The sequence below is a fragment of the Gobio gobio genome, assembly GCF_949357685.1.
Source record: "Gobio gobio genome assembly, chromosome: 24".
Lineage (NCBI taxonomy): Eukaryota > Metazoa > Chordata > Actinopteri > Cypriniformes > Gobionidae > Gobio > Gobio gobio.
The window spans coordinates 18,835,525-18,851,452 of NC_137120.1; the positions used below are offsets into that span (position 1 = coordinate 18,835,525).

Genomic DNA, 15,928 nt, shown 5'->3' on the forward strand with positions numbered 1-15,928 from the left:
TCACGTACAGTACACCGCGATCATATTTCTGTGGTACACTGTTTGTTTTCTGACCAACGCTCTTACAAAACCTACTGCATGCTTAAGTGTTGAGCGCTACATAACTCTAGAATCAACACTCACCAGATTTCAGTTCATCCCATAACACAACCAAAAAAATCTGTTCCCAACCACAACTGAAGCCTCATATTCAACTCTGTGGGAAATCGCATGATTCAGGTTTTGGAAAAGCAGTTTATATCATAGAAAATAGTTATATCTTTAAAAGGTCCCTCCTGCAGAACTGGCCACTCAAGACCACCAGATCTCGTCCTTACTTGTCCAAAACTGAAGAAACCAACCTCTGAATGATTCTCAAGGTCACTCGGGATTCGAGAACAGCTCGTATCGGCTCTTTCTGACCCGGTACTTAACCGTTCGGTCCTTATAAAGGACGTCATGAGCTCAGTTTGACCTACAGTTACTAAAAATCACCCCTCCACCCAACCATCTGCACAATCCACAAATCCAACACACTCCTCAATTCATAACCCATCTATAAAGTAACCATACACAATAAAGAAATGAATGTGAGGTGGGTCTACACACCCCTGATGCTATGAATATCAAACAGATCAAACATGCAATACAAAAATTAGACCTGTGTAGAAAAAAAAAAAACACATTTATATGTTTATATATTGAACTGGATTGTAGCCAGGGTTATAAAATCAATAAAAAATAAAAAAAAGTGTCGGCCACAATGATCATTCGAATGAAGGCAAAATTATCAGAAAATACTTAATGTGGATATTCCCTGAAGATATTGTGGGACTAGACTAGCATTGCTGAATCCTTGGCGTATTTGTAGTGCTTCAAAATTTTTAATTTCCTGAAAAAAGGAAAAAAATCCTAAAAACTATTTAAAAAGAAGTTCATACAGTAGCTCTTGATAAATACTAAACTGCAATCTAATTAAATGCACCAGATGTCAAGAGCACAGAATAGAAAATAGGAATACTGTAGCAGTACATAAAAACATATATGATATGAAACGCTTGTCTACATGAGCTTCGTGAGCTTCACACAATAGCTAAACTGGAATAAAAGTAAAACACGTCTGAAATAGTTACTCGTTGGATATAAATTCACAATGTAAAGCTTCGACAGGCACACTGCTGCTACCGATTTGGCAAAATGTGAATCATTAAAGCTGGGTGAATCTCATGAAAACTTAAGGGCCATTATGATTTTTGAAGCATCTAAATCAGCAAGTTTTTTTCATTATTTAACTTCCCTCAATCAACCTAAATACATTAATTTATGCCAATAAAACTATGGCAATTTCACATTATAAATTTTTTACTCTCGAGTTTGATTGTAATTCTCATTCTCAGTGAGATTCGAATTAGTATTTGGGATGCAAACGTGCTTTATTATTATTCAAAAATTCCTAATGGTCCTGGACATTGGCTCCTTTAAGAATGTACTTCTTATTTCGTATTCTTGATCCAGACATGTTCTTATTTCTGCTAAGGAATAAAAATATAAAAAGTGTCTATATCAGAATTGCGAGTTTATATCTTGAAATTGTGACTTCTCTCTGAATTCTCATTTTGGCAATTCAGGTTTTAAAATTTTTATTTCAGGGTATGTTTACAAAACAACGATGTTCTAAAAATGTACGATTTTTTCTTAAAATTTTTCGTGTACATTGTTAAAATGATCCCTGTTCACACGGATCCGCGAAAACGACTAAAAGGCTGTATTATTCATGTCAGGCCAGTAGATGGCGATGCCACATTGTAAAGAAACTACACGCCTATAGACTAAACATGTGATACGCATGACGTCAATTTTTTTCACAAATTCAAATTTTTAAAATATAAAAAGTGTCAGAATTGCGAGTTTAAATCTTGAAAATGTGACTTTTCTCTGAATTTTTCATTTCTGCAATTCAGTTTTTTTTTATTTTACTTTAGGGTATGTTTACACAACAATGATGTACTAAAAATTTTAGATTTTTCCTTTCCATTTTTCGCGTACATTGTCAAAACGATCATCGTTCACACGGATCCGCGAAAATAACTAAAAACGCTGTATTATTCATGTCAGGCCAGTAGATGGTGATGCCACTTTATAAAGAAATTCTACGCGTTTATAGACTGAACACGTGATACACATGATGTCACCATTATCACAAATTCACGTTTTTGTATTTTACACCGAGACAATAATGTATCGTTTTCAAAAACTTTAAACCCTATTTTCAAAAGTTTGCTTTTTCAGGCCCACAAAACGCTGTTGTTGTAAAAATAATAGAAAATAGTCGTGTAAACGGCCCCTTAGTCACCTGAACTGAACGCATACACATGCAGAATTCTGAGAAAAAAGTCTGAATTGTGAGCTATAAACTCGTAATTGCATTTTTTTCTGTGGCAAGTAAGACTGCATGAGTTCTTGACGAGTTTCGTGAGATTCACCCCGACTCTCTCTCTCTCTAGGTTAAATGTACAAACACACTGCGCCTGTTAAACATGATCAGAGAGCCCAACTCACTTACACGACACTATTCAGGCGTTTCCACTCTCAATGTGACCTCAATGTAATAAAAGCTCAGAGATGGAGTTTCTCGGAGGTCTCTCATCAGCATTCATTCCCAAGGGCTTTCGACGCATCCTGCTTCATGCCACCGCAGTGTTAATAAAACGTTAATACATTTGCTCATTCAGGAACATGATTTCTGCCCAAGTCCGTCAGATTAATTTCCATCGGCTGTGGAGGTAATGAGTCAAGACTACAACTCCCATGATTCCACGCTCATTCACGGCGTCATCAAGCTTCGCCTTCGTTTTGAATAAGTGAAAGTGAAATGACGTGTGGCCAAGTACGGTGACCCATACTTGGAATTTATGCTCTGCATTTAACCCATTCAAGTGCACACACACACCGTGAACACACACCCGAAGCAGTGGGCAGCCATATTGCTGCGGCGCCCAGGGAGCAGTTGGAGGTTCGGTGCCTTGCTCAAGGGTCTCACCTCAGTCGTGGTATTGAGGGTGGAGGAGGGCGCTAGTTATTCACTCCCCCCACCGACAATTCCTGCCGAACCTGAGACTCAAACCCGTAACCTTCCGGTTACAAGTGCGACTCTCTATACATTAGGCCACGACTTCCCCCGTGACCTCTAGTGACGACCTCTAGAGTGACCTCTAATAAGTGACCTCTAGTGGCGAAACTTACATACTGTGCCTTTAATATACTTGTATTAAGTATATTTGTTATTACACATTTGTAATGACGAAATTGCAGTTTAGTACATTTAAAATAGTTCAAGAGCAGACTACAGTTAAAAATCCTAATCAAATAGTTTACATGTGCTTTAGTATGTCAACACCAAAATATGTGTACTTCTTTAAAGCATGACAATATTATTAAAAGTATTTAAAATGCACTTTAAAGTAAAACTTTTCATTTGACTATTAAGTGCAATTGATAACATCAAACTGTACTTTAAGTCAGGGGTTTTCACACTGGGGTCCTCCAGAAGGTTCAAGGGGTCCCTAGAAAATTTCAGAGAATAAAAAGACAATGCAAAAATGGATAAAGTCTACCGAACATTTCTAAATGTCTCTCTCCTTTCTTGCCATGTACATACTTTCCAGAATTGTATATGTTTGCTTTGTATATTTCTAGTGAGTTTCTCTCACTATAGTTCATTTTATCTCGCTCACTGGGGTTGTAAGGCAGTATTCTTAACGCAGTATGCAAGCAAACAGTATGCAATAAATTATTTGTATAAGCAACTTTCACAAATGTATGCAAGGCGCATACATTTGTGAAAGTTGCTTATACAAATAATTTAAGGTTTATACATCCAACATTAAGTATAACCAATTTAAGTTTGGAAACAATGCTGTATTTATAAGGTCTCACTTACTATTAATCTAACAGTTTAAATGTTTTTTTTTTTTTTTCATGCATAAAAAATATATTGATGGATTTTAGGAAGGGGGTCCCTCATAAAAGGTTCATCATATTTGGGGGTCCTTGGCATCATAAAGTTTGAAAACCCCTGCTTTAAGTGCACTTAAGTGGCTTTTTATTTCATTAATATTACATTATCTGCAAGTACAGTTTTTTCTTAAAATACTTGAATTAGTGTATGGCACATACAATACAATTAAGAGCACTGAAAATTGCTAATAAATTGTTCAACCCCAAAGTTTTTTTTTTTTTATCACACTGGCTGGTAAAGTCAAAGACAATTAACTGATTAAAGAAAAAACACAGCAATACATCCATGCTAATACAACCATTTTATTATTTTCCTTTTCGATTTTACTGACAAATTGAGAGATTTCTTAGAGGTTACAACCACATTTCTCACGTACAGTACACCGCGATCATATTTCTGTGGTACACTGTTTGTTTTCTGACCAACGCTCTTACAAAACCTACTGCATGCTTAAGTGTTGAGCGCTACATAACTCTAGAATCAACACTCACCAGATTTCAGTTCATCCCATAACACAACCAAAAAAATCTGTTCCCAACCACAACTGAAGCCTCATATTCAACTCTGTGGGAAATCGCATGATTCAGGTTTTGGAAAAGCAGTTTATATCATAGAAAATAGTTATATCTTTAAAAGGTCCCTCCTGCAGAACTGGCCACTCAAGACCACCAGATCTCGTCCTTACTTGTCCAAAACTGAAGAAACCAACCTCTGAATGATTCTCAAGGTCACTCGGGATTCGAGAACAGCTCGTAACGGCTCTTTCTGACCCGGTACTTAACCGTTCGGTCCTTATAAAGGACGTCATGAGCTCAGTTTGACCTACAGTTACTAAAAATCACCCCTCCACCCAACCATCTGCACAATCCACAAATCCAACACACTCCTCAATTCATAACCCATCTATAAAGTAACCATACACAATAAAGAAATGAATGTGAGGTGGGTCTACACACCCCCGATGCTATGAATATCAAACAGATCAAACATGCAATACAAAAATTAGACCTGTGTAGAAAAAAAAAAAAAACACATTTATATGTTTATATATTGAACTGGATTGTAGCCAGGGTTATAAAATCAATAAAAAATAAAAAAAAGTGTCGGCCACAATGATCATTCGAATGAAGGCAAAATTATCAGAAAATACTTAATGTGGATATTCCCTGAAGATATTGTGGGACTAGACTAGCATTGCTGAATCCTTGGCGTATTTGTAGTGCTTCAAAATTTTTAATTTCCTGAAAAAAGGAAAAAAATCCTAAAAACTATTTAAAAAGAAGTTCATACAGTAGCTCTTGATAAATACTAAACTGCAATCTAATTAAATGCACCAGATGTCAAGAGCACAGAATAGAAAATAGGAATACTGTAGCAGTACATAAAAACATATATGATATGAAACGCTTGTCTACATGAGCTTCGTGAGCTTCACACAATAGCTAAACTGGAATAAAAGTAAAACACGTCTGAAATAGTTACTCGTTGGATATAAATTCACAATGTAAAGCTTCGACAGGCACACTGCTGCTACCGATTTGGCAAAATGTGAATCATTAAAGCTGGGTGAATCTCATGAAAACTTAAGGGCCATTATGATTTTTGAAGCATCTAAATCAGCAAGTTTTTTTCATTATTTAACTTCCCTCAATCAACCTAAATACATTAATTTATGCCAATAAAACTATGGCAATTTCACATTATAAATTTTTTACTCTCGAGTTTGATTGTAATTCTCATTCTCAGTGAGATTCGAATTAGTATTTGGGATGCAAACGTGCTTTATTATTATTCAAAAATTCCTAATGGTCCTGGACATTGGCTCCTTTAAGAATGTACTTCTTATTTCGTATTCTTGATCCAGACATGTTCTTATTTCTGCTAAGGAATAAAAATATAAAAAGTGTCTATATCAGAATTGCGAGTTTATATCTTGAAATTGTGACTTCTCTCTGAATTCTCATTTTGGCAATTCAGGTTTTAAAATTTTTATTTCAGGGTATGTTTACAAAACAACGATGTTCTAAAAATGTACGATTTTTTCTTAAAATTTTTCGTGTACATTGTTAAAATGATCCCTGTTCACACGGATCCGCGAAAACGACTAAAAGGCTGTATTATTCATGTCAGGCCAGTAGATGGCGATGCCACATTGTAAAGAAACTACACGCCTATAGACTAAACATGTGATACGCATGACGTCAATTTTTTTCACAAATTCAAATTTTTAAAATATAAAAAGTGTCAGAATTGCGAGTTTAAATCTTGAAAATGTGACTTTTCTCTGAATTTTTCATTTCTGCAATTCAGTTTTTTTTTATTTTACTTTAGGGTATGTTTACACAACAATGATGTACTAAAAATTTTAGATTTTTCCTTTCCATTTTTCGCGTACATTGTCAAAACGATCATCGTTCACACGGATCCGCGAAAATAACTAAAAACGCTGTATTATTCATGTCAGGCCAGTAGATGGTGATGCCACTTTATAAAGAAATTCTACGCGTTTATAGACTGAACACGTGATACACATGATGTCACCATTATCACAAATTCACGTTTTTGTATTTTACACCGAGACAATAATGTATCGTTTTCAAAAACTTTAAACCCTATTTTCAAAAGTTTGCTTTTTCAGGCCCACAAAACGCTGTTGTTGTAAAAATAATAGAAAATAGTCGTGTAAACGGCCCCTTAGTCACCTGAACTGAACGCATACACATGCAGAATTCTGAGAAAAAAGTCTGAATTGTGAGCTATAAACTCGTAATTGCATTTTTTTCTGTGGCAAGTAAGACTGCATGAGTTCTTGACGAGTTTCGTGAGATTCACCCCGACTCTCTCTCTCTCTAGGTTAAATGTACAAACACACTGCGCCTGTTAAACATGATCAGAGAGCCCAACTCACTTACACGACACTATTCAGGCGTTTCCACTCTCAATGTGACCATTCTGAACACAAACACAGTCATAATCAAATCTACCCAACATCAGTTACAAAACAAACACGTTTGTCTTCCTCTAATGCTTTGATTGACACATGCTCGCTTATTTGTTCGCAGGCTAAACACTTTGGTATTGTTCTTAGACTCGCGGTGATTTTTGACACCTAACAAGTGAAACTAAAGGAAGAGGCTGATTGAATATATAATATAATATCTATATTTATATAAAACAGTCTTTAGTCTGGCGTGCGAGTCTAGAGCCAGGTGAGGAAGGGTTCGCTCTTGTTCAGAACCGACTCCACGTCATTGAGGATGGGCATGAGGTCGGCGCCCTCCAGGGTGCCCAAGTCCACGTTGGTGCCCGGCATGGAGTCCAGGAAGTCTGGGAAACGGCTCTGCTGGGGAACATTCATACTGACAGGCACCATGTTCTCACCTGCAGACAGGAAGACGGGAGCTTAGTGAGGAATTATTATTACCCTTCACACCCTTTAAAAGTTTATAAAATTACCTGACAATACCAATGTTCACCCACTGAATTGTGCAAGAGTCTGCAAAATTAGGCACATGTGCTATCATTGCCATCAGGAAGGTTAAACATGTTATATATCTTTATTTGATTTAGTTGTTTATTTTTTAAATAAATCCTAGAGAGATATAAACAAACTGGAACTTTATAGCCGTGCGTGTAATTTGTAAAATCTGGCAGGTCATATTTCGGCCCATAATCAAAAGTAAAATATAGCTGAAAGTAGAGATGATGGGTTTATACACGACACTGGGATTGAAAAACAACGCACAGTGCTTAAATTTTGCTTTTTTTGTTTAGCATATTCAGGTCATACAAAAAAACATTCTTTCATGAAAATTTCGTAAAAATTACCAAAAAGGCTGGCTACTTTTTTCAAAAACAATGGTGTGGTAAAGAGTTAAAACCTGCATTAAGTATATTTGTAATTACACATTTGTAATAATGAAGTAGCATTAGTTACATTTAAATTATTTCAACTTTAAATGTCGAATAACATACTGCAGTTTTTAACTTACGTGTGTTTTACACATCAACCAACACATCAAAATACATGTACTTCTTCTTCTTCTACAATTTAAAATGTACTTTAAAATGCAATTTTAACAAGGGTTGTACTGCCTTTAACACAAACTGATATAAATAAAAAATATACTGAATGAAACAATGAGAATCTAATGAAAATCATAATTTGCAATAATGAGAAAAAAATAGTAATAACAAATTAGATCAGGTGACGATGTGATAGTTGTCATGAAAATAATGTCATAATGTAGTGCAAAATCCAATCAGATATTTAGCAATGGGATGTAATCACGTTACATAATGTTTTTTATCTGAGTTCTGTTTTTATGTTGTGGCGTCACCTGTGTCCATCTCCTCCATGTTGTTCAGGAAGTCCTCAGGAGTGGTGGGGATGCTGTAGCAGCCTAGTCCGAGTCCACTGTCCGTGCTTTGCTCTCGTGAGTGATACGGCCCACTGCACACACACACACACACACACACTTTAACACAGCTTCACATCTTCAATGCTGTCGCACAATCAGATATCTGTGATATCTGGACCAAGTCAAATTCATTTTAACATTAAATAGAGAGCTTTGAGAGGTAAAGAGGACACCTGCCTGTTGAGGAAGGGATCTGAGCTGTTGTTGGGCATGTTGCCCTGCGTCATGGCTGGAGAGCTGATGGCTGGTGCCACAGGTGCCATATTATCAGAGTCCATGGGCAGTTGTCGGAGCGCCACCTCCTGGAGAAACAGAAACACTGTAACCTGACCGGATTCACACAGCTGCTTTCATTTACCCTGTTAAACATTAACATGAGGAACTGAAACACAGAGGCAGAACTAACATTTACATGATTTTGTTTAAATAAACCTGCCAATCTGTGTTCATAATACTGGTTTACTGGTAGTATTATAATAAACTATATATACATTGTATTTCCAGTTATTAGTGCTGGTGTGACTGTCAGGAACATAAATGAGAATTGTTGATTATACGGTGCATCCGGAAAGTATTCACAGTGCTTCACTTTTTCCACATTTTGTTATGTTAAAGCCTTATTCCAAAATTGATTAAATTTATATATTTTTTCCTAAATTCTACAAAATACACCCTATAATGACAAAGTGAAAGAAGCTTGTTTGAAATCTTTGCAAATGTATAAAAAAAAATACATGTAAAAAAAAAAAAAATTCACATGTACATAAGTATTCACAGCCTTTGCCATGACACTCAAAATTGAGCTAAGGTGCATCCTTGAGATGTTTCTACAATTTGATTGGATTCCACCTGTGGTAAATTCAGTTGATTGGACATTATTTGGAAAGGCAAACACCTGTCTATATAAGGTCCCACAGTTAACAGAATTGTCTGTAGGCCTCTGAGACAGGATTGTATTGAGGCACAGATCTGGGGAAGGATACAGAAAAAATTCTGCAGCACTGAAGGTCCCAATGAGCACAGTGGCCTCCATCATCTGTAAATGGAAGAAGTTTGGAACCACCAGGACTCTTCCTAGAGCTGACCCCCCGGCCAAACTGAGCGATCGGGGGAGAAGGGCCTTAGTCAGGGAGGGGACCAAGAACCCAATGGTCACTCTGACAGAGCTCCAGCGTTTCTCTGTGGAGAGAGGAGAACCTTCCAGAAGAACAACCATCTCTGCAGCACTCCACCAATCAGGTCTGTATCATAGAGTGGCCAGACGGCACACGACAGCCTGCCTGGAGTTTGCCAAAAAGCACCTGAGGGACTCTCAGACCAGGAAAAACAAAATTCTCTGGTCTGATGAAACAAAGATTGAACTCTTTGGCCTGAATGGCAAGCATCATGTCTGGAGGAAACTAGGCATCGCTCATCACCTGGCCAATACCATCCCCTACAGTGAAGCATGGTGGTGGCAGCATCATGCTGTGGGGATGTTTCCAGCAGCAGGAACTGGGAGATTAGTCAGGATCGAGGGAAAGATGAATGCAGCAATGTACGGAGACATCCTTGATGAAAACCTGCTCCAGAGTGCTCTGGACCTCAGAAAAGGTTAAGGTTAATCTTCCAACAGGACAATGACCCTAAGCACACAGCCAAGATAACAAAGAAGTGGCTACGGGACAACTCAGTGAATGTCCTTGAGTGGACCAGCCAGAGCCCAGACTTGAACCCGATTGAACATCTCTGGAGAGATCTGAAAATGGCTGTGCACCGACGCTCCCCATCCAACCTGATGGTCCTGCAAAGAATGGGAGAAACTGCCCAAATTTGTGCCAAAGGTGCTTCAACAAAGTATTGAGCCAAGGATGTGAATATTTGTGTACGTGATTTTTTTTATTTGTAATACATTTGCAAAGATTTCAAACAAACTTCTTTCACGTTGTCACTATGGGGTATTGTTTGTAGAAAAATTTTGAATTTATGAATTTAATCAATTTTGGAATAAGGCTGTAACATAATGTGAAATGTAAAATGTGGAAAAAGTGAAGCGCTGTGAATACTTTCCGGATGCACTGTAAATTCATTATAATTCATTCAACACTCAAATATCAATTAAAACTAGTTAAATCTAAATAAAATAGCAGTTGTTAAAGATAATATCTACAGAATATGTGCTTTATTATCTTGAGACTTATTACTATTCTAGTGGCGCTTTGTGTTAGTAGCTATACTGGGGAGTTATTATGTCTTTAATATTTTCATATTCAAATGAAAAAAAATTATATGAAAATATAAAATACAATAATAGGTATTGTATCAATACATCCTACTAGCAATTTTATTTGAACACACATACACACTTGTTCACACACACTCACAGGCGCTCACTCGCTCACTCACATTTTGCAAGTTGCAATTTAATAAATGTAAATAATTATTTTATTTCGTTTATTTTAGCAAAGGCAACATTTCCCATTTTTGTTTGTGGAAGTACCAAATTTTTTTAAAATAATTAAAAAAATAAATATGTATACTTATTTTGCTCTATAATGTTATTTATTTTTGCACACACAATTATTTATTGTACAAAACTAAGCAAAAGCTTCAGGCATACAGTTGTCATGCCAATAAAATATTGTTACCATGATTTTTACCATGACTTTACCATGAGTTATATCCAAATGTATAACTTTATTGCCACGACGACATAACAGCTAAACCCTTAAGATTACTGTAAAAAGGATTTAAACAGCTTTAAAGCTCAAATAATTTAGATGTTACAATGAGTTTTATCTGAAGAATTAATGTAAATGCTTTTATAAAACGATGAGCTTCACATTTCTGCTTTTAAATGCACTGGTCAGAGCAGCTCAAGCTGTTTATATATAGATGAGCGTCTCTCGGCATGAGATTCAGGGTGGAGTGCTTTCACAAAAACAGCTGCAAGAATCCAGTCCAGCAGAAAACTGTGGAAGACGTCCAGTACCAGAAACCAAAGCCTGACTCATCTTTTTTTAAGGTGTTCTTTTTTTCAGTCTTAGTCCACAAACATATGAAAACAGTATGTGTTCTCACACACACAAAAAACATGTGCATCAACCCAAACTGAGTTAATAGAGTCAGAGATGTTTAATGTAAACACATGCTGCGTGAGGTCTGTCTGCTGCTTTACTGAGGCGTTCTCGTTTGAATCATTCCTATAAACCTGAGCTTGATTTATGTGGCCTGCTGAGGGCGGCCTAAGCTTGTGTACCAGTAGGGGGCATCAAAGTTCACATCAGAGCTTTCCAGCCTTTTTCTAGGCTTTTTCTAAGAAAAGGGTCTTGTGTTGTATGTCATATTTCATACCCCATGTCACCCATTTGGAAAAAGCACTTCTTATACGCTTTAAAAAACAAGTCATGGCAACATATGTTTTTAAATGACTATCTTATCAAAATAATTTAAGCAATTTCAACTTTTTTATAAGTTATACAATTTGATTTTTAAGTCAGTTTAATATAATTTAAGTTGAAATGACTTGTACAGGCAAATTGATAATACTGGATTTAAGTCAGTAACTGAAATAAAGTAATTCCTTCTCCAGCAGACACTCACCTGTCTCAGGAGCTCCTCCTGTCTCCTCTGGATGCGCTCTCGCTCCATCTGGATGCGCTGGAGCCTCATTTTCTGCTGGTGCTGCTGGGCGCTCATGGGGCTGCTCATGTTCATCATAGGCTGAGAGCTCTGCTGCTGGGAGCTCTGAACCTGAACCTGCACCGGAACCGGAACCTGCTGCTGCTGCTGCTGCAGGTGCTGCTGATGGGCCTGCTGGCTGAGCACTGCGACAAACACACAACAAACACACTTCACTGATCATCTGATGCACACTTCAATTTAGTCATGGTTCGGTTTTTATCACGGTTTTAGGGTCACGGTTTCGGTTCGGTTCGGTATGTGCTATGTGCAGGGAAATTAGTTATTAGCTATATTCAACTGTCAAATAAAAATCAATCAAACTACAAGCAACAACACAAATACATACAATAGAGCAAAGATGCATATAAAATAAACAGAGCTTTTCAGGTTTTTCAGGTATCTAACAGTAGATTTCAGATACAGAAACTGAATAAAGTAAATAAAATATAAAATAACATTGCCTATTATAATCTTCACTGTATAAATTAAATAAAGATCAATCATTATTGAAGTTACAAAAGCTATTCAGTCAAGAGCAGTGAGTGATTTCTTTGTCATTTGTTGTTTGATTAACATTAAAAACACAGACAGCAGGAAAATACTTCTTTCCCTTTAAGACATAATGCACATATCCAGTACATACTACACATGTCTTTCTCGATTGTTCCTACTGTGTTCAGTAGGATACTTGGCAAGACGGACATGTTGACATAATTTTTGAGTGAATTTGCCTGTTAAAGCGCAAGACTTGAAAGAGAACGCAATCTGCAATGCGCCGTGTGCGTGGCCTCAGATGTGCGCACACACACACACACCTGTGCTTGCACGCTATCAACACCCGGTGATGACAGAGTCATGTTCGAGTAAACGCCACTCGCATACAAGAGTGACTGTTTTGTCCACGCTTTTTGATCATCGCTGTTGTTGTAATGTATTGGGAAGCCAGAATGTGTATCCATCGACAGAAACATACATTAACCTAACACTGTCTGTTTTATGCGTTGTTATTTTCAACAAACCATATTATAGATGCGTGGTCAGATTTGAGATACACCACAGTGCAAGTGCGTGCTGAACCGTGGGTGGAGAACGGTACGGTTCGATATTTTACCGAGAACCGTTACACCCCTAATGCACACTGAGCAAAATTTGCTCTGTCTGGCAAGCTCTAAGCTGATGGCCTTTTACAAGGTATCAGGCATCTACAATGACTGACTCAGTGAGGAATACTTTTTCTGAAGTCTATACACTAACTTCTGTGAGCAGGAGGAATTTAAACAGTTAAACACTGAAATGAACTGGCTTCACCGTCACCACCAACAACAGGCAAGTCACATAAGTCCACTTATAATGTCAGCTGTAGAAAAACAAGTCAGAATTTAGTTCTCATGTCTAGGGCTTGACATTAACTTTTTTGCTTACCAGTCACTGTGGCTAGTGGTTTTCCAAATTTTTTACCACAATTTTGTTGTTGGGAAATTACTACACTTCTACTACACTTAGCTCACGAGACGATTCACGATATTGGGTTCACAAGAATGAGAATGATATTTTAACACTTTTTTTTAATATATAAAATGATAAAAATATATGACTGGAAAAATGTTTCGAAAAATGCAAAACAATGCAGGTGCATTTTGAAATGTTTTAACTCATTTTCAGCATCATTACTCCAGTCTTCAGTGTCACATGATCCTTCAGAAATCATTCTAATATGCTGATTTGATGCTCAAGAATCATTTATGATTATTATCAATGTTGAAAACAGTTGTGCTGCTTCCTATTTCGTGGAAACCATGATACATTTTTTTTCACGATTCCTTATATTTAATTTATTTGAAATATAAATATTTTGTAACATTATAAAAAGTCTTTACAGCCACTTTTGTGCACTTATTTAAAAACGAATCTATCTGACCCCAAACTTTTGAATGGTACACACTACACAGAGAAAAAGGGTGTCAAAATCGTAACTTAGGGGTACAACAGCTTGTCGCTGGGACAGTACCCTTAAAAGGACATCTTTGTACCTTTTTTACCACAAAAAGGTTCATAGTTGTACTCTAAGGAGTAACCTTTTAGGAATAAAAAAGGTACAAAGATGTCCTTTTAAGGGTACTGTCCCAGCGACAAGCTGTTGTACCCCTAAAAGGTACAATTTTGACACCTTTTTTCTCTGTCTGTAGTGTATCTTTAAGATTTCAATATGTAAATAAGCTCTGTTGGGATTGGCTAACCTCTGTGTACCAGTGTGTCACACTTCTGATCATTAGGGTGGGCCTCTTCTAGATGCTTGTAAAATTTGTTTTATATCAACTCAAAAATACATGTTTCTAAAGATAAACATTCAAAGTTGGCTTGGCAAAAAAAATCAATTATGAAAAATGTTGCTTTAAGCAGACAGTATGATTTTTGAGTCAATTTTTGTCTGTATTTTAACTTGATTTAATTTATCTCTGGTTGGTGAATAGCTGTTCTGTTTCAGTGTAAAGAACGTCTGATGTTCTCAGAGGAACGGACAGATAGAACACAATGTTTGCTTCAAGGACGCCACTGGCAGAATTTCAGAACTGATATTATGCACAACCATTTGATCCACTGCACAACAAGATTCACATGCTCTACTTCTGAACTGAAACCAGCTTCATTATCATAGTCTTTATTTTTATTTGAGAAGGGCACAAATGTTCTTCGCCCTACAGCTCCTGTGAAGAGTGTTTGCGATTCGTGACCATTTGGAGCATGTGTGTATCTGTGTGTGTGGTGTGTTTATCTGTCGGGTAAACCACTTTCACATGGAGAAAACATTCCTGTAAAAGCCAGATGTGGGCTGAAAGAGTTGTGAGATATGGCACAAACAAAGCACAATCTCTCTGCTCTCCGGATCATGGCAGCAGCTTGTACTGCTCTTGGATTCATTATTGTGCAGCTTATTTAAAAATAACAAAGTCTCAGTGACGTATGTTACCGATGATCAGGTGGCTGCAAGGACCCTAACAACCTTTAGACTCGGTTTGTATTCTGTTCTGCTTGGTGCAAATCTCCAAAAGTGAAAACTAGGTTTATGTAGGGTTACACTTTATTTTAAGGCGTCATTGGCTGTGTCCGAAAACCTAGGCAGTGACTTCTGAGGCAGCATAACAGTTCAATGATCTACAGCAAAATAGAGAGAGCTTTAGTGAGAACTAAACAAATATTTAAATACTACATTAGTAATTTATTTTTTCATTTGTGAAATAGCGGGCTGTTGCCACCTTGTGTAACAACTAATTGTCACTGTAAACAGCTAATAAGCAGTGTTGGGGGTAACGTGTAACCTGAGTTATGTAATCGGATTACTTTTTTCAAGTAACTAGTAAAGTAATGCATTACTTAACAAATATCTTTAGAGTTTCTTTTTTAAACAAGTAACACAAGTTACTTTGTTTTCCCATTTATTGACTGACAGCTCTGTCCCCATGTTGAGAGAAATCAGGAGTATTGGCATTGTAGTGCAGAGGCATTTTGTGTGAATATGATGGTTATTATACACTCACCTAAAGGATTATTAGGAACACCATACTAATACTGTGTTTGACCCCCTTTCGCCTTCAGAACTGCCTTAATTCTACGTGGTATTGATTCAACAAGGTACTGAAAGCATTCTTTAGAAATGTTGGCCCATATTGATAGGATAGCATCTTGCAGTTGATGGAGATTTGTGGGATGCACATCCAGGGCACAAAGCTCCCGTTCCACCACATCCCAAAGATGCTCTATTGGGTTGAGATCTGGAGACTGTGGGGGCCATTTTAGAACAGTGAACTCATTGTCATGTTCAAGAAACCAATTTGAAATGATTCGAGCT

General features: G+C 37.1%; 1 protein-coding gene across 2 annotated transcripts in view; it reads right to left on the reverse strand.

Annotated features, from left to right (window-relative positions):
• Window positions 1–4,281: 4,281 nt before the first annotated feature.
• wwtr1 (WW domain containing transcription regulator 1) overlaps window positions 4,282–15,928 on the reverse strand; it is a 70,730-nt gene continuing 59,083 nt past the window's right edge. Inside the window, exons 3-6 of one of the 2 annotated variants that reach the window (XM_079808347.1) lie at window positions 12,001–12,224; window positions 8,596–8,720; window positions 8,338–8,450; window positions 4,282–7,378 (exon numbers count right to left, since the gene is read on the reverse strand). In XM_079808347.1, coding sequence (XP_079664473.1) covers window positions 7,197–7,378; window positions 8,338–8,450; window positions 8,596–8,720; window positions 12,001–12,224 — 644 coding nt within the window. In that variant the 3' untranslated portion in view covers window positions 4,282–7,196. The remainder of the gene's footprint in view (window positions 7,379–8,337; window positions 8,451–8,595; window positions 8,721–12,000; window positions 12,225–15,928) is intronic. The other variant, XM_079808348.1, reaches the window with a different exon arrangement.